Below are 19,830 nucleotides of genomic sequence, written 5' to 3'. Positions count from 1 at the left end.
TACACCTAATCCTCCTCCTGCTACTACTCCTACTCCTCTTACTCCTCCTACTCCTACTCCTACTACTACGCCTACTACTACTACTCCTACTACTACTACTATGCCTATTCCTCCTCCTAGTACTACTACTCCTACTACTACTCCTCCTACTACTACTACTATGCCGCCTCCTCCTCCTACTACTACTATCGTACTACTACTACTACTACTATTACTACTACTACTCCTACTACTACGCCTACTACTACTACTATGCCTACTTCTCCTACTACTACTCCTACTACTAATCCTACTCCTCCTACTACCACTACTCCTACTCTTCCTCATCCTACTCCTACTCCTATTAATCTTCCTCCTCCTCCTCCTCCTACTACTACTACTCTTCCTCGTCCTCCTACTACTTCTACTCCTCCTACTACTCCTACTACTACTTCTACTCCTACTATTACTCCTACTACTACTACATCTCCTCCTACTATTCCTTTTACTCCTCCTACTACTTCTACTCCTACTGCTACTCCTCCTCCTACTTCTCCTACTATTACTCCTACTACTACTACTACTACTACATCTCCTCCTACTTCCCCTCCTATTCCTAATATTACTACTCCTACTCCCCCTACTCCTCCTACTACTTCTCCTGTTTCTCCCCCTCCTTCTCCTCTTAGTCCTCCTTCTTCTTCTCCTCCTCCTCCTACCACTCCTGTTCCTCCTTCTCCTCCTCCTGCTCCTTCTTCTTCTCCTCCTCCTCCTGCTCCTCCTCCTCCTACCACTAATAATCATCATCATCATCATCATCATCATCTTTATTTTTAGAGAAATGTTCATGCACTGGGTAGCATAAAGGTAAATAAATTGAAAATAACAATAATAACAAATTTTTAAATAATTATTACTTTTTAAATCATCTCATCTCATCTCATTATCTCTAGCCGCTTTATCCTTCTACAGGGTCGCAGGCAAGCTGGAGCCTATCCCAGCTGACTACGGGCGAAAGGCGGGGTACACCCTGGACAAGTCGCCAGGTCATCACAGGGCTGACACATAGACACAGACAACCATTCACACTCACATTCACACCTACGGTCAATTTAGAGTCACCAGTTAACCTAACCTGCATGTCTTTGGACTGTGGGGGAAACCGGAGCACCCGGAGGAAACCCACGCGGTTTTTAAATCATTTATATATAAAATTATAATTCTTATCTAATTATTTGTATAATAATAATAATAATAATAATAATAATAATAATATATTACAGTATTTAAAGCATTTTTTATTTACCTGGTACTTCAAGGTATTTTTTACACACAAGCAAAAACTGTAAATAAAAAATGCAAATAAAAATAATGTATCAATTTAATACTAACTAAATATAATTATATTTTAATTAATAAGTTAATTATTAATAAATAGCTGTTACCTGTTATAACACATCAATAATATATTAATGATCTGGATTTGGTGTCATTTCACTATTTATCTGTGTGATAAATTTATACTTCCTCTGCTCTGGTATTTTTAAAAATAATATTGTTTTCATTATTTATTTAAATTTAATTAATTATAATATATTATTTATTTTATTTAATTCATACCAATACCGAGACAGAAGAAGTGTTTAGTATACTGTATACTATATCATATAGTGTATTATTAATGTTTATTTATGTTTAATTTTGAATTAGAAATAAAAATTGAAGTTAGAATTAATATATGATTTACAGGCAAGAACAATATCGTCATAACACCGTTGTAACCGTGTCATTATCATGTGGCACAGGAAATGTTATGTTGTAACCATGACAGCTCGTATTACCTGATAATAAAAACAACAATAATGATTAATTTTCAGTGGGATTAGTAAATACACGTGGTGTTAAAAGTACACAAAGGAAAATATTACACTTTTTTATTTTTAATATTTTTGTCTTTGTATTAATAGTAACATTTTTCTTCATGAAATGTCTTAGTAAGAATTATTATTATAGTTTTCTATGTCAATCTGGCAACCCGGGACAAGAGACAGCCTCACACACATGTGCAACCACAGAGCAGAAAAGGTCCCTTTAAAAACCAAACACAGAGCACTTGAGCTCACAGGACCTGGTGAGAGGCAAGAGCTCGCTCACACACGCACACACACACACACACACACACAGGCAAAGAGAAATACGAGACAGACGTTAGGACCAGAGCTGCTGGAAGTTTAAGGTTGTCTTTCAGATGTCCTTTCGAAGATCTCAGTGACACAAGGACAAAGACAAGGAACCGTGACAACATGGTAAGTTTCGTTCTCCTTTCCTTCCATCTTCTGCTTTCTATTCTTTCATTTATATGTCAGACTACACCCTTGTTTACTTAATTTGCAAAACACACACACACACAGAGCCGTGACAGCTGAGCAGATCTGCTGCCTGTGTGTAAGATGATAACTCAATGAAAGAACCCAAGTACAAGTCATAGTCTTCACACACACACGACATGGTTTATTTACTGCAGCTGTCTCATGCTTCTGCTAGATGACTCTGCATGTTGAAAGATGTTCGTGTCACACTTTTAGACATCGAAAGGTTTGGCTCTCTGAGACATCATGAGAAGAACAAGAAAACGGTTTTCTTGAAATGCTGAGATGCCTCTGAGATGGTGCACGATGATGAGATGAGCTGCATCTTTAGAGCGTGGAAATTCCAGCTGAGAGAGAGAGAGAGAGAGGGGAAAGGAAGGAAGGAACAGGAGGAAGTGCTCAGATGGGCACATCCTGCCCTTACCCACTCATCCTCTCGCTATATTCATTGTCTTCCCTGGATGTATTTAAAGGAAAACTCCACCCTGAGACACATTAAACATGTTGATAACTGAGATATTTCTCATGCGTTCAGTGATTCAGATTATAATTTATGAGTTAATGCTGTGTTTCTGTTTTTCCTGTAAGAAGTTGGTGGTTCTCCTGGTGGTTGGTGGAATTCACAGGTTCTCACCCATACACGTACCCCTTAAATATGTCCACTTTTCAAATTTCGATATATTTTAGATTCTTCTTATTTTTTATTCCATTTACATAACTACCGGCAAGCGGCCTAGTGGTTAGTGTGTCCGCCTCTCGATCAGGAGATTGTGAATTCTACTCACGGTCGAGTCATACCAAAGGCCATTGTACCAGAGGACGAGCCCCCCACTGTAACCCTAGCTATGTAATATAGGTGAGAGGCTGAAGGCTATGAAACGGAGATCGGCGCTGCCAAACGCGCCGTGCAGGAAGGACTTTGACTTTATATAACTACTTTTGTCTTTTTTTAAATTCTTCTATCTTAACTGTTCAAGCACCAATCACCAAAGCAAATTCCTTGTATGTGTTTTGCCAATAAACCCGGTTCTGGTTCTGATTCTGATCGTACCAATGTCACATAGGGGCACTGTAATTACCAACACAGTTATGCTGGAGCTCAGGAGAAGAACAAAATTCAATGCTGTCAGGCAGAAGTGGTCGCCGTCACATAAACAAACCGGAAACTTTTCTCACTTGCCATGGTCCAGTGATATTGAGCGTCATGTTTGTGTGAAAGCCAGCGCAGAAGTCGTTTAGGTGTTGATGCAAAGTCCCAGAATGCAATGCGGCTATATGATACAGAGGCTCGGCTCAGCTAGTTAGCAGGGGTATCGTAAGTATGTGGTGATGAGCACTGTGGTGTTGACGGTGGTGTGAGCATGAACTTTGAAGCTTTGGAAGCTGATAGAGTGATTAGTGTGTGTAGTTTGGAACGCCTCCAGCTTATACAGCCCTAAATAGTGATTAGTGCATGTAATTTGGAACACCACCGTATTAGAGCCGTATATAATTATTAGTGTGTGTAGTTTGGAACATCTCCATCTTATACAGCCCTAAATAGTGATTAGTGCATGTAATTTGGAACACCACCGTATTAGAGCCGTATATAATTATTAGTGTGTGTAGTTTGGAACGTCTCCATCTTATACAGCCCTAAATAGTGATTAGTGCATGTAGTTTGGAACACCACCGTCTTAGACTCTAAGATGGTGGTGTTCCAAATTACAGATATAGTCCTAATTAGTCCTATATTGTGATTAGTTTGTGTAGTTTGGAACTAGGGCTGCACAATATATCGAAAAAGTATCGATATCGCGATATCATAGTTTGCGATACACATACCGCAAAAATTACTTAAATTTCGATAAAAGGCACATTTTTCTGTGCCATCCAATCACATTTGAATGTCAACAAGCGCCGCGGGATAACTCTGCCCCCTATTGCAAAACAAGTAAAAGCCTCGTGGTGATGGCGGAAGGTGGGAGCGGTAGCAAGTGTGGTGAGACAAACTTGTGTGAGGCGGAACTGGTTTCCAAAAAAAAATGCACGTCTGCTATTTGGAAGTACTTTGGATTCAGGAGGGATGACGTACTGCAAACTCGGGTACTTTGCAAGACATGTAAAACAGTGGTGGCAGCTACCAAGGGGAACACGACGAATCTCCATAAGCATCTACAACACAACTATAAACACCTGTACGAAGAGATCCAAGCTAGCGTTAGCAGCAAACAGTCCAATGATATGCCAAGTCCTTCAACATCTAAAATTACGAAGGTAACTACAGTTCAGCAGAGCTTTGCTAGTATAACCCCTTATGAGACGCATTCTAAACGCCACAAAGACATAACGGCAGGCATAGCGAGATACTTGGCGAAAGACATGATGCCAATGACAGCTGTTACCGGCAGTGGATTTGTGGACATGATTTCAATACTGGACCGACGGTATAAAATTCCCTCACGGAATTATTTTTCTCAAGTCGCAATTCCAGACATGTACAACACGTGTCGAAAATCAGCTACACTTGAAGTAAGTGGAGCGGAGTACTACGCAAGTACTACAGACCTATGGTCAAGTCGCACCACAGAACCCTACTTGAGTTTCACAGTTCGTTTTCTGACTGAAGAGTTCGAGCTGAAGACACGATGTCTAGAGACTGTATACTTCCCCGAATATATTTCTGCTGCGCTCACAAAAATTAAGAGATTTAAAGATGATTGATGGACACCATTGCAGGTGTAGCCATGTTTTTCCAATAAAAAATAATGTTGGAATGGAAGCGATGCATTGGGTGTGTTTTTTTTTTTTTTAAATGCTAGACAGGGCAGAACGGCGAGTAGAGGTAAGAAAAACATTAATTATCGTGATACATATCGATATCGAGATATTCAGTCATGTTATCGAATATCGCATATTTTTCTGATATCGTGCAGCCTTATTTGGAACATCTCCAGCTTATACAGCTCTAAATAGTGATTAATGCATGTAATTTGGAACACCACCATCTTAGAGCCCAAATAGTGATTAGTATGTGTAATTTGGAACTCTTCTATCTTCTACTGCTGTACACAGTGATTCGTGTGTGTAGTTTGGAACTCTCCCATCTTATAGTGCTCTATATAGTGATTAGCATGTGTAGTTTGGGAACACTTCCAACTTATAGTGCTCTATATCGTGATTAGTGTGTGTAGTTTGGAACACTTCCACCTTATAGTGGTCTAGTGATTAGTGTGTGTATAGTTTGGAACACTTCCATCCAATAGTGCTCTATATAGTGATTGATTAGTGTGTGTAATTTGGAACAGTTCCACCTTATAGTGCTCTATATAGTGATTAGTGCGTGTAGTTTGGAACATTTCCATCTAATAGTGCTCTATATAGTGATTAGCGTGGGTAGTTTGGAACACTTTCTACCTTATAGTGCTCTATATAGTGATTAGTGCGTGTAGTTTGGAACGCTTCCGTCTTCTATTGCTCTGCGTAGTGATTAGTGTGTGTAGTTTGGAACACTTCCGATGTAGCCTGATGACGGGGGATGGTGTATTGTGTAAGGAACAGTGAAAAGTGCACCATTGTGTCCTCAGTGAACCTGTAAAACCTTTTATGGTTATGTGTCATTAGCAGTTTTTGTTATTGCAATGCTCACACTCGGCCGTTTCCTGTTTTTAGACCCAGAGGCATCCATCATTTTTAGGGCAGCGAGTCAGCTAAATATGAAAAATGAGGCCGGTTCAATCGGATGTTCATTTGTCCCCCGTGCTAAATATTTCCTGGCTTTTTGTCTGAGTAAACCAACATATACTAGTGCATCTCAAAAAATTAGAATACCATGAAAAAGTTCCTTTTTTTCATAATTTAATTCAAAAAGGTAAACTTTCATATATTCTATATTCATTACATGTAAAGTGAAATATTTAAAGCCTTTTTTGTTTTAATTTTGATGATTATGGCTTATAGCTCATAAAAATCAGAGATCCAGTATCTCAAATTATTAGAATATTCCCTAAGATCAATCAAAAAAAGGATTTACAATACAGAAATGTCCAACTTCTGAAAAGTATATTCATTTATACACTCAGTACTTGGTTGGGTCTCCTTTACCATGAATTACTGTATCAATGCAGTGTGGCATGGAGGTGATCAGTCTGTGGCACTGCTGAGGTGTTATTGAAGCCCAGGTTGCTTCGATAGTGGCCTTCAGCGTATCTGTATTTTTGGGTCAGGTGTTTCTCATCTTCCTCTTGACAATACCCCATAGAGTCTCTATGGGGTTCAGATCAGGCAAGCCGGCTGGCCAATCAAACACAGTAATATCATGGTCAGCAAACCATTTGGTAGTAGTTTTGGCACTGTGGGTAGGTGCTAAGTCCTGCTGGAAAAGGAAATCAGCATCTCCAAAAAGCTCGTCAGCAGATGGAAGCATGAAGTGCTCTAAAATCTCCTGGTAGATGGCTGTGTTGACTTTGGACTTGATAAAATACAGTGGACCAACACCAGCAGATGACATGGCACCCCAAATCATCACAGACTGTGGAAACTTCACACTGGGCTTCAAACACCTTGGATTCTGTGCCTCTCCACTCTTCCTCCAGACTCTAAAACCGTGATTTCCAAATTAAATGCAAAATGTACTTTCATCTGAAAAGAGGACTTTTCTTCAGTTCTTCATTTCTTTCTCTCCTTAGCCCAGATAAGACACTTCTGACATTTGTCTCTGGCTCAGGAGTAGCTTGATATTAGGAATGCGAAAGTTGTATCCCCTTTCTTGAAGATGTCTGTTCATGATGGGTCTTGATACACTGACACCAGCCTCAGTCCACTCCTTGTGAAGCTCTCCCAAGTTCTTGAATCAACTTTTCTTGACAATCCTCTCAAGACTGCGGCCATCCCTGTTGCTTGTGCACCTTTTCCAGCCACCCTTTTCAGCAATGACCTTTTGTGGCTTACCCTCCTTGTGGACGGCATCAGTGATCATCTTCTGGACAACAGTCAAGTCAAGTCAGCAGTCTTCCCCATGATTGTGGTTGTGTGTACTGAACTAGACCGAGAGATGCACTGTGTTCATACTGTTTTACTCAAACTCGAAATGAAATATTCTAATATTTTGAGATGGGTTTTTTTTTACGTTTTTGTACTGTATGCCATACTGATTAAAATTAAAATTGAAAAATGCTTGAAACATTTTAGTTTATGTGTAATGAGTCTATAATATAATAACATTTTCACTTTCTTAAATAACTGATGGAAAATATTGAACTTTTCACAATATTCTAATTTTTTGAGATGCACTAGTACATTTCTCTCAGTCTGGGGGACTTACCTTTCTGTGTTCATGCCAGCGTTTGTTCTACATGCTTGAGCGGCTAATAATCATGCTAATGAAGCCCATATGTATTGAGAGGGGTCACTGCAGGTCAGCGTCTTTAAATGCCTCTATTTTAGAGTCACAGTCCCACACCACACTCACAGTGAGCACATTGTGAGGTTTGGATGGCACAGAGTGGCTCAGGCCTGCTCTCTTTTGTTTAGCTTCAGAAAGAGAGGCACGACACACAGGCGCACGTCCAGACTTGCATTCTCAGAGTTACAGCAACCAGCCTGGATAAATTCTAACAGAACCGTTTCCCTTCTGTCCTCACTGAATTTAGGTTTTCAAGAAAAGGGACGTTTCTGCTGATTCACGCCTGAAGCGAGTTCAGCTAAAACGCCGACAAGAATCTTAACACTGCATGTTAGCATTCAGTCTTGGGTATTCATTTTATCACAATTAAAGAATTAAAGGTCCCGGGTGATTCTTTTCCTTTAACAGCACTTTCACTGAGCGTGTAATTCTTCTTCTCATAACCAGCAGTTTGCCAATAATTAATTTTTTTAACTGAAAACATGTCAACCTTTATCCTTTAACCTTTTCACAGTTAATGTAGTGGAACATTCACATGGCATGTTAGTTCCTGTTTTCACTTGCATTATTATTAGCTATAAACCGCCATCCCCTCACCTGCCTCTCTTTTTTTTCTTCTCTTTTAAAGTTAATAAACCATAAAAAAAAAGAAAAGCGATGGCAGCTTGTAATGTTAAAAAAAAAAGTGGAAATTTTTTACCAGTGACTGTTATAAAACGTTACAGGCTCCTTCCAAAAAATGTCAAGTAAAAGTCTCTAAACAGCAAACGTCACCACATCAACCATTATAGTTTTACTGTCCCAGTTCACAAGAACACAGTCCTGTGCTATTTTAATATCCTTTTACATTCCCTGGTGTTCAGTTCTATGATATATTTTGCTGCTGTCACAATTCCTGGTTCAGTAGTTCTATCCTGTTTCCCAGGTTTCTGACACATACCTCTTTCCTTATCGTAAAATCCTTGTCATATCGGCTTCCCAGTCCTGTTCTGTTTTTCGCCATCTCATCCCATTTCCTGGTGTGGCGTTACACTTGACAACATTGTCCTGTTTTCTGGTCTGTTTTTACATTTAACAGTCTCACCCCATTACCTGTTATGCCCTTGTGCTGTATCATCTCATTCTGTTTCCTGGTATCTCATTACGCTTATCTTGCTTTAATTTCTAGTATTAAAATTTCTAGTATTAATTTCTCGTATTCAGGCAATGCCGAACAACATTGTTTTGGTCAATGGAACGCCTCTTAAGAGTTTTGAGAGTTTCATCTACACTACCGTTCAAAAGTTTGGGGTCACCCAGACAATTTTGTGTTTTCCATGAAAAGTCACACTTTTATTTACCACCATAAGTTGTAAAATGAATAGAAAATGTAGTCAAGACATTTTTCTGGCCATTTTGAGCATTTAATCAACCCCACAAATGTGATGCTCCAGAAACTCGATCTGCTCAAAGGAAGGTCAGTTTTATAGCTTCTCTAAAGAGCTAAACTGTTTTCAGCTGCGCTAACATGATTGTACAAGGGTTTTCTAATCATCTATTAGCCTTCTGAGGCAATGAGCAAACACATTGTACCATTAGAACACTGGAGTGAGAGTTGCTGGAAATGGGCCTCTATACACCTATGGAGATATTGCACCAAAAACCAGACATTTAGTAGAATTTAGCTAGAATAGTAATTTAGCACATTAGCAATGTATAGAGTGTATTTCTGATTAGTTTAAAGCAGGGGTTTTCAAAGTGTGGGAGGGTCAGCCCCCCCTCGGAGAGCAAATAAACAACAGCGCCCCCCCTTACAATTTTTGTTGTTGCTATACTTAATGTTCCATTCGTATTTAAAAAGAAAATGGTTGTTGTACACATTATTTTTTTTCTTTTTCACATTTTAAACATCTGTGCTTTTTAAAACATCTTGTTTTACACATTTTAAACATCTCATAGCATCGTTAGCTAGCACCTCTTGGCAGACAACACACTGTGGCAGTGGAGCATCTTCAGATCCAGTCCATGAAAATCCAAACTTTAAATAATCGTGGTCATACTTCCTTCTTTTTCCAGTCCCCCAGGATTCCGCGGGCCTTTTTTGTGATTGTTGCAAGCTAAAATGTCTGATGTTGCGGGGGTTTCCAAAAAAATTGTGATGAAAGTTGCAGTGTTTAGGTTTTTGTTGCGATTACATTGCGGGAGGAAGTGAAAGTTGCGAGAAATTGTTGCGATTTTCTCTTTTTGTGATTAAAATTGAGTGATATGTTAAATATTAAGTTATTACTGAAAAACTATTGATTAAAAAAACAGACACTGAGAAATGGTCCTATAAACAACTTTACCAATATAAAAGATTACCAGGACTACAAAAATGCAGAAAAATAGGCTTTACTTATCCAAATGCTCCTGTTGGTTCAAAAGTTAAAGTGCAGAGAACCTCACAGCACAACATGAAGTTACCTTAAAATCTAATATAAATGCCTCAGCTTTCATGTAAGAAAAAAAAAACTATTAATACTAGTACTGTGTGCAGGCAGTCTCTCCTGAAGACTAAATTAAACAATAATTATAAACTAATAAAATAAATGGCTCAGGCTTCATAGAAGAAAAAAACAATTTGAACAGAATCTCACAGTATGATGCTGAAGCTGCCTAAACAATGGAAAATAAAATACCATTTTGGCAAAAATGTTGGCATCCATTAATTTCTTGTATTAAGTAAAAAAAAATAAAGTGCACACAGTCCTTCACTGTAAACATAACACACTTTCAGTAACAGAATTTAAGCCTACAGAAACACTGACTCGCACGGCGGCGCATGCTGCTTCTCTTGAACATAGACATCTGGAAGTAAGGCGGAAGGTAGTTTGTCGATGTCACCTCAAGACGACGCCAACGATTGGTCAAATTTGCGGGAAAGTTGCGGTGATTGGATATAATTGCAGCACCCCCCTGAATTCGTGGGGATTGGTTGAATTTGCGCTGAAGTTGCAAATCGCAACATCCTGGAGGCTCTGTTTTTTTGCTTGGCCGTCTCCTCACTCCCTGTAGCTTTAGGTACTAAAAATCGATCCATTTTGTCTCTCACGTTGCGCTCCCCCTGAAGAACTCTGGCGCCCCCCAAGGGGGGCGCGCCCCACACTTTGAAAAGCCCTGGTTTAAAGCGATCTTCATTGAAAAGAACAGTGCTTTTCTTTCAAAAAAAAAGGAAATTTCAAAGTGACCCCAAACTTTTGAACGGTAGTGTACTTAGGCAGTGCAGTTACCAACACAAACTCATCAGACTTGGAGGTAGACCGCCAGATTCAAGCTGCCACCAAAGCCTTCCGTGCATTATAAAAGCAACTATGGTCTCGCTATGACATCAAGAGAACCACCAAGTTGAAAGTATACAACGCCACAGTCTTACCATCTCTGCTTTATGTCACTGAATGCATGACGCTCTACTGTAAACACTTCAAGAAAGTGGCCAGGCTACAACTCTGACACTTGCATCAAATCCTCAAAATAAGATGGCAGGACAAGGTCCCGGATGTAGAAGTCCTCAGGAGAGCTAAAACAGTAAGCGTGGAAGCCCTGATCACAGCCTCCCAACGTCATCGGTCTGGACACATCTGGTGTATGCCTGACGTGACTACCCAAAGCTGTTTTCTACGGAGAACTGAGCTGAGGAAAGAGGAGACAAGGAGGACAGAAACTGAGATACAAAGATGTTTTGAAGAGGAGCATGAAGAATGCCGAAGTTATCGATCAGTTGTCAGAAAGGGATGCTTCGGATAGAGCAACATGGCGAAGCATAGTTAAAAGCTCAGTGTCTGAAATTCTAGACAAGCAGTATACGAGAGCTCACAAAACCAGACATTCCATAGCAGCTCAACCAGGCCATTCATACCACCACTGCGGACGACTCTGTTGCTCTAGTGCGGGCCTCATCATGGCCCATCTGCATTTCTGCGCATCCTAATGAAGCAGTCATCATCGCTAGTGATGGACAGCCGATGATGAATTTCTAGTATTCCATTATGTTTTATCATCTTGTTCCATTTCCTGTTTGGTGGTTCCTCACAGGAAGGCCACAGTATGTGAGGCTGGAAAACATGTTGGACCTTATAGTGAGCAGCACGGGGTACCTCAGGGGATGGTCCTGTCTCCCTTCCTGTTCACACACTATACTTCTGACTTCAGATACTGCTCACAGTCCTACCACCTGCAGAAGTTTTCAGACGACTCTACCATTGTGGGCTGTATCAGCAGGGAACAGGAGGCTGAGTATTGGAATGTGGTGGACAGGTTTGTGGAGTGGTGCAGACTAAACCACCTGCAACTCAATGTGGCAAAGATTAAGGAGTTGGTGGTGGACATTAGGAAGCAAAGGACCAGTCTGAGCCCAGTCACCATTGAGGGAACAGAGGTGGACAATGTAGAGCAATACAGGTACCTGGGCGTCCATATAGACAGCAGTCCTCAAAAAAAATCTCCCAGCCTTACTTGCCCAATGGGCAAGCAGCACCCAAAACATACTTGCCCGAAAAACAATTCCACTTGCCCAGAGCTTTATTTTATTTTGGAGAGGACAGAATGCAGTTGATTTTTTTTATATAGGTGAAGCAGCATAATTATCATAAATTCACAAAACCATAACACCAAAATATGCAGACACGTTCAGAAGGAAAAGTTCTAGTAGTAGAGGAATTAGGGTATGTTAAGCTGTGGAGAGTTTTGAAAGAGTATAATAATAATAATGCTGGAGCTTTGTTTCTGTTATCAAAGGAACACAGTCCTGTGCAAAATGTCACCATGGAACCAGAGTGTAGAAATGAACCTACAGTTCAAGAGAGTTCTACACACACACACACACACTGAACTTTATAACAGCTGCACGCATGTAAAATGGAAATAAATCAACTAAGGCAGGAAAAAACTGTTTTGGATAACAGTTATTGTCCGTTACACACTGATCAACCTGTGTGACTCAGCTGTGCCTTTAAATCAAGAATAAATGAAAAGCGAACTGAACATTAACCATTTATTGAAATTATTATTACAAGAATGATTATAGTTACTGGGCGGCACGGTGGTGTAGTGGTTAGCACTGTCGCCTCACAGCAAGAAGGTCCTGGGTTCGAGCCCAGCAGCCAGCGAGGGCCTTTCTGTGCGGAGTTTGCATGTTCTCCCCGTGTCTGTGTGGGTTTCCTCCGGGTGCTCCGGTTTCCCCCACAGTCCAAAGACATGCAGGTTAGGATCATTGGTGGCTCTAAATTGACCGTAGGTGTGAATGTGAGTGTGTCAACCCTGCAATAACTTGGCGACTTGCCCAGGGTGTACCCCGCCTCCCGCCCATAGTCAGCTGGGATAGGCTCCAGCTTGCCTGCAGGATAAGCGGCTACAGATAATGGATGGATGGCTTATAGTTACTATATAACTACAGCTACAACTGGAATGTGCTGATTCTGTTAGTGTTTGTAATTATTGTACCATCCATTATTAGATAAAATAAAATCTTACAATATTTTTTGAAAGTCTAGAGCAAGATATTTTGTTATTTTAGAAATAACACTTCAGATGTTGTTTTAACAATAATAGGCATCACTGTATAAATGATAGAGTGCAGATAGCTCTGTAACAACATGTCCTTGGGGTTGCTGAGACATGGATGAGTGGGAATAAGTTCAAGTCAAAGCCCTTTGAGAGTAAATGCACAACATCCTGTCCCCAAAAGCTGATGTTGGGGGAAAAGTCTTTACACAAAGAAAGTTTTCTTGCTTCTGTAGTTTTTTAAAACTCTTCTTCTGTGTCGGGACTTTTCAGGAAAAAGGTGGCCTATTCCAACATGTAGCTAATGCTAACGCTAGGCCACAAATCTGCACCGTCACTCCAGTTGTTTTGAGGAATTTTGTATGGATCAGAACCGCTAATAAACTCTCATTTCCGTGTATATCGATCCTTCACTTCTTTCTGACTAAGATCCAAATAATCCAGTAGTAGAGCTTTATTAGCTGTAGTTTTCTTCAGACAACAGCACCAGACGCCGGACATCTCCACTTGGCTTCAGTATATGAACAGCCAATCAGCGGGTCCCGTATGTGTCTATGATTTTTATGTCATGATTTACAACCAATGGGAGACACCCTTTGTTGGCTGTCCATCAATCACAGGCTCCCGTGCTACAATGGTGGTATGTTGATATATATAGGAAATAAAAATACCATTACAAAATATATGAAACCATCAAAAACAATTTAAAAGTCTATATATATATATATATATATATATATATATATATATATATATATATATAAATAAATACACACTGGTTAGAGGTAAGGAACATTATTCAGTGATATCGTTTATTATTAACTCCAATCGTGATATAAAAGTTCCAAGTTTGACAGCTGTCCGCTTCAACTGCGCTGCTGGCACACGATGTCCTTGACTCTTGTCGCCCTTAGCCAATTGATATAATTATGTCATTACGTGGACCTCTCTGAGCCAAGCTTTTCCTGTACACTCAAACACACGCATACTTCGATGAATTATAACCAAAAACAAGGAAATTTGAATGATTTCCTCAAAATATTTTTGTACTTGTATATATTGTCGTGTTGATGAATAAAACTTTTTAATGCATTTCCCGTGAAACAAGACGAGCTACTTTAGACTGGTTCCCTGCTCTCTTAGAGCCTGTGTTGCTGAGGTTGCCAGCACTAACTTTTGTTGTCCGATCGGATGATTACTATTAAAGTTTTACTCGTCCTTGCACAGACTTTAGTCGTCTGGGATGATCGGACATTAGGTTTTTCGAGCATTGGACAGTAAAATGGACTGGACAAAAAACACAAATGCACTATACAAGAAAGGTCAGAGCTGGCTGTTTTTCCTCAGGAGACTCAGGTCTTTCAGTGTCTGCAGAACCTGCTGCAGATATTTTATCACTCTGTGGTGGCCAGCATCATTTTCTACGCTGTGGTGTGCTGGGGCAGCAGGGTGAAAGCAGCTGATGCCAACAGACTCAACAAGCTCATCAGGAAAGCTGGGTCTGTCCTGGGGGTGGAACTGGAGTCGTTGGTGGAGGTGTCAAAGAGAAGGATGCTGAGGAAACTTCTTAGTATTATGGACAGCCCCTCCCACCCCCTGCATGACACAGTGGTGTCACATCAGAGCACCTTCAGTAGGAGACTGAGGCCACCGAGGAGCACCACAGAATGCCACAAGAGGTCTTTCCTACCAGTGGCCATCAAACTTTATAACTCCTCCCCCTTCTGCAAGATGGACAGCTGATCAATCAAGACAGTAATACCTATATCATGTGCAGTATTCTGAGTGGTCATGTGCAATAATGTTTTTCACAACACCATGTGCAATATTTTTTCCCCAACATATGTGCAATATTTACTTTCACCATTAGGTTAGTTTCTTACATAACTCAGATTATACGTATGTATAATAATAATAATACTCATCTCATTATCTCTAGCTGCTTTATCCTTCTACAGGGTCGCAGGCAAGCTGGAGCCTATCCCAGCTGACTATGGGCGAAAGGCGGGGTACACCCTGGACAAGTCGCCAGGTCATCACAGGGCTGACACATAGACACAGACAACCATTCACACTCACATTCACACCTACGGTCAATTTAGAGTCACCAGTTAACCTAACCTGCATGTCTTTGGACTGTGGGGGAAACCGGAGCACCCGGAGGAAACCCACGCGGACACGGGGAGAACATGCAAACTCCGCACAGAAAGGCCCTCGCCGGCCCCGGGGCTCGAACCCAGGACCTTCTTGCTGTGAGGCGACAGCGCTAACCACTACACCACCGTGCCGCCCATAATAATAATAATAATAATAAGGTTTATCTTATCTTATGTCCTAATTCTACCATATTTTCCCATTTCTGGATACATTTTTATATGAATGTCATCATGGATTGACCAATACACAGTACAATGGGAAAGTCCAAGGAGCTCAGTGGCGATCTGAGAAAAAGGATCATAGATTGTCATAAGTCAGGAATATCTCTTGGAGCCATTTTTAAACAACTGCAGATCCCAAGATCATCAGTTCAAACAATTGTATATAAATGCAAGTTATTGGGAAGTGTGGCCACTTTTCCAACCCACTTTCCTGGAAGAAGATCTAATCTGTCCCCCTCAGTTGAGCAGAAATTGGTTTGGATGGTCAGGAACAACCCAGGAACCACCAAGGCACAGGACTGCCATGAACTGGAAGCTGCTGGAACACTGTGTACAGTCAAGAAGGTTTTTCATCACCATGGACTGCCATTCAAGTAAGAAGCCCCTGATCCAAAATCAAGATCTTCAAGCTCAAGTAAAGTTTAACTACACAGACAAAGAAAAAGTCTTCTGGAGGAAAGCTTTATGGTCAGACGAGACAAAGATTGAGTTGTTTGGCCACAATGACCAGAGGTACAGAGGAACACTGGAGCAACTGTTAAGCATGGTGGTGATAGCATCATGCTCTGGGGCTGTTTTGCTGAAGAGGAGGACTACATCAGAATTCTTCAGCATAACCTGAAAGCAGAAACTTGGACACAGTTGGGTGTTCCAACAGGACAATGACTTCAAACACACATCAGAGGTGGTTGTGGAGGATAAAGCAGGCTAACGTTAATCTTAAACCAAGTCCTGACCTCAACACACAGATGAAATTGAACTATACCAATTCTGCCAAGAAGAGTGGTCAAATATCCAACCAGAATTCTCCCAGAAGCTTGCTGATGGCGACGGACATGTCTGGTGAAGATGAAACTTGCTAAGGGACATTTAACCAAATATTAGCTGTGCTGTATGTACAATTTTGACCCTGTATTTATTTCAGAAAAAATTTTTTTGGAATATAAGATCATTCTGCCGCAGAAAAAGAACAGCTCAAAGAAATCACTGAAAGCCTGATATTGCCATGACGCTCATGTCCATGTTGAGTGTATGTAAACTTCTGACAACAGCTGTATGTGTTCTGTGTGTGTATGTGTTCAGGAGAACGGGCAAAGCCGGTTGCAGCAGGCACAGCAGGATGTGGAAGAGGTTCGCGAGATCATGTTGGATAACCTGAACAAGGCCAGTGAGCGTGAGGGGAAACTGGGAGAACTGGAGAACAGAGCTGACCAGCTACTGGAACAGGTGAAGAAAAACTTTCTGAACGGTTCTGAATATATCATATTTTCGTGAGTACTTTCCTGAAAACCTGGACTATTTTTATTTTCTATTCTTATCCTTTCTTTTACGTAAGACAGGTCACATCCTCTTGCCCGTCTTTCTCTCTTGTGTTCGTCAGAACTTTTTTTTTTTTATACATTTCTGGATGGAAGTCAGGAAGGCCAGTAAACACACTAATCATGCTTTCTGGCCCTCAGCAGAGAGTAATATACCTTTCCACAGTTCCAAGGCCTAACAGGAAATGTCATATTGAAGTCTATAAATACACCGTAGGTCAGAGTTTATGGAGACAGAAGAATGTAGAATTTACATCCTGACTTTTTTTGCTGACAGTGTTAATTTTAGAAAGCTATTTCCTTTTTTGATGAGATGAATGAAGCATGTGTGTTTGTGTGTGTGTGGGGGGGGGGGTGATGGGGGATTTGAGTTTTGGCTCTGAGGTCAGAAAGTTTGAGATAAGATGTGAAGTTCCTGATAATGTCCAGCTAATAAGGGAATACAGGTAAAACCCTGTAATTATTTCCTGCTTCTGTTATGTTCTGCATGCAATCATAATGCTTGGTGTAGTATAAAACGTTTGAACCATATTTAGAGAAAAACCATCCAACCTCTACATTCTCACCTTGGTCATGTTCATCTCTATCCACAGCGAGCACAAACTGAATGTCTGACAACGTATTGTAGCATGTTCATAGATCTTATTCTTGTTCTTCTCTTCTTTCAGAGCAAGGTTTTTTCCAAAACTGCAAACAAAGTGAAGCAAAAAAAGCAGTGGGAGAACTTGAGGCTGAAGGTGTTCCTGGCAGTCATCATTGGAGTCGTCGTATTGGCCATCATCATCACGGCTGTTGTGTTAAGCACCAGTGGGGAATAACGGAAACCCAATTCCGATTGACACGCCAAAAGGAAGAGAAAACGAATTGCTTTGTTTTGCAGGTTGCTCAGGAAATCACGGAGTCGGTTCATTTGTTAAACCCAAGCGTCAGGATGCATGCTAAAGCATTCTATCTGTCTTATCTTTAAATCTCAGAGGTGTGTGTATGAGATCTGATGGTACTTGTGGACACTTGCTGCTGTCTTTGCTTTCATTTCTACGTAAGTAACATCTGTAACTGGCCTCTGTGCAGTAGTTAATCAAACAAATATGTGTTGGAGGAACCGGCGGATAAGGACTTTGAGATGAAGGTGAACTTTCGGCAGCTTTTCTGCTGGAAATGTTGATGTTGGTCACACTGTTACTGTTCAAACTGAGGAACGATGAATATTACAGTACATCTTTAAAATAGATGTACTTTATAGGGATTACTGTTGGTGACGGGGTATTGATCTGTCAGATCAATAACCTTATAGAATCTATGTCTATACTGTCAGGACACTCTTCGGAAAAAAGAGGTTCCCTGTAGCACCCTAAACGTTGCTTGAGTCTAAAACTGTCAGTCATTTTAGGACGATAAAGTTCTGGCAGAGTGAAAAACAATGATTATTAAAATCTATGACACGCATCTAATGCTAAGGTCTCACATAGCCAGAATCACTTCACGGTAGACATCGGTAGATGATTTTTAGCCTTCCAGGGGCTTCCAGCACACGTTCCAGGCCCTTCCATCAGAATACGTGAGAGCCAGAGAGCTACTTTGACAGCCAGAAGGGTGTGGCTTCCATCCCTGGAAAGTTTGTAGTGTTGAAAATTGCTGTGGGTCAAGCGCTGGGGTCAGTTCATCCGTCGCAACCATGATTGTATCTGTGAGCATCCTTGAGGCATACGTGAGGCTTACGTGGGTGACTGTTGGATTCCTTCACAATAATCAAGCTCAAAATGTTCATGGAACAATATTCTACAGAAAGTAAAAAAGCTTGCCTAGGGGCTTTATTAGGTTATTAGCTTCCTTATTTCATCTTGCCGTGGCTACACTGTACTGCCGCTGTGAAAACTGTACATACTGCCGTCACTGCCATAAGGCCATATGTCGCTATATGTCGCTACCGCCATTGGTTTTACTGGCACTACCGTCATGACTACCATGGTTTCATTTGCATATTTACTACGCCCAGATTTATGCAATGGATCGCCTGCAAAATGTGCCGGAATGGCCATGGTAGGCCCCAGCCATGGTTCTCACAGATCAACCGGCTATGTGTGACCTTAGCATAAAATGCACCAATAGGAAGATGGTGTAAAACGACTCCCAGCCAAACTCCCAGGACAGTTACAAATATGCTAGTATTGGTAATGAAACATGTACAAAACATGAGATTTAAAAGAAGACATGTTTGTTGAGTCGTGGTTAAAGCACACAATCTGTAAAAATCTTGACTTGCATATTTTCTATCATTGGAGAATTTTCATCGTATAATCTGACATATACACACATTATTGCACAATCTGTTATAGGCTTTGGTCAAGATGTTATTAAGTTCCTCTACAGGGTGTAAATAGACTTTCCTTTTTAAAGGATTAAAGTCAAACCCATTTAGAAAGCTTCCATTATTAACCATCCAAAGAACCATTCGGGAAACTGTTTTTTCTAAGAGTGCAAGCTCATTATACAGTCATTAGTATCAGTAAAAATATTTAATTTTTTCCCCCTCTATAATAGTTAATACACCTTGTCATTCAGCATTGCAAGCTGTGTTCTTAGCATCCGATGTTTCTGATGAAGGTGCGTCTGAAATTTATGCTGCTAAAATAAAGCTTTTTTTTAAGTTGTCAGTTTGTTTGTAAGCCCCATGTTTTGTTTTGTCTTAATATTAAATACCAACATTTCATATTGCTGTTGCTGTATGACTGATTGCTTTCCAACAATTTACAAAGTTCTGTTTGTAAATGGGAGAGAGAGCCAGCCCATTAAGAGCTTAGAAGTAAATGATCAAACCTTAAACTAGATCCTTAAATGGACGATGAAGGTTTAAGGCAGGGTGATACTGTATAATCCCTTTCAAC

At 40.5% G+C, this 19,830-nt stretch overlaps 1 protein-coding gene across 1 annotated transcript; it reads left to right on the top strand.

The window, feature by feature from the left end:
• The first annotated feature begins 2,062 nt into the window (after window positions 1-2,062).
• LOC132872643 (vesicle-associated membrane protein 5-like) lies at window positions 2,063-19,659 on the top strand. The gene is made up of 3 exons (XM_060907600.1): window positions 2,063-2,285; window positions 16,710-16,853; window positions 17,614-19,659. Exons 1-3 carry the CDS (start codon window positions 2,283-2,285, stop codon window positions 17,761-17,763), a joined length of 297 nt encoding a protein of 98 aa, XP_060763583.1. The 5' UTR covers window positions 2,063-2,282; the 3' UTR covers window positions 17,764-19,659.
• The last annotated feature ends 171 nt before the right edge of the window (window positions 19,660-19,830 follow it).

The sequence above is a fragment of the Neoarius graeffei genome, chromosome 24, assembly GCF_027579695.1.
Source record: "Neoarius graeffei isolate fNeoGra1 chromosome 24, fNeoGra1.pri, whole genome shotgun sequence".
NCBI lineage: Eukaryota > Metazoa > Chordata > Actinopteri > Siluriformes > Ariidae > Neoarius > Neoarius graeffei.
Note: the sequence above shows the minus strand (reverse complement) of the source record. Positions and strands in the feature narration are given on the sequence as shown.

Bases quoted from the DNA above. Each gene is read 5' to 3' on its own strand.
- LOC132872643 (XM_060907600.1), top strand. The intron at 16,854-17,613 runs GTGAAGAAAAAC...CTCTTCTTTCAG, and splicing joins CTGACCAGCTACTGGAACAG to AGCAAGGTTTTTTCCAAAAC.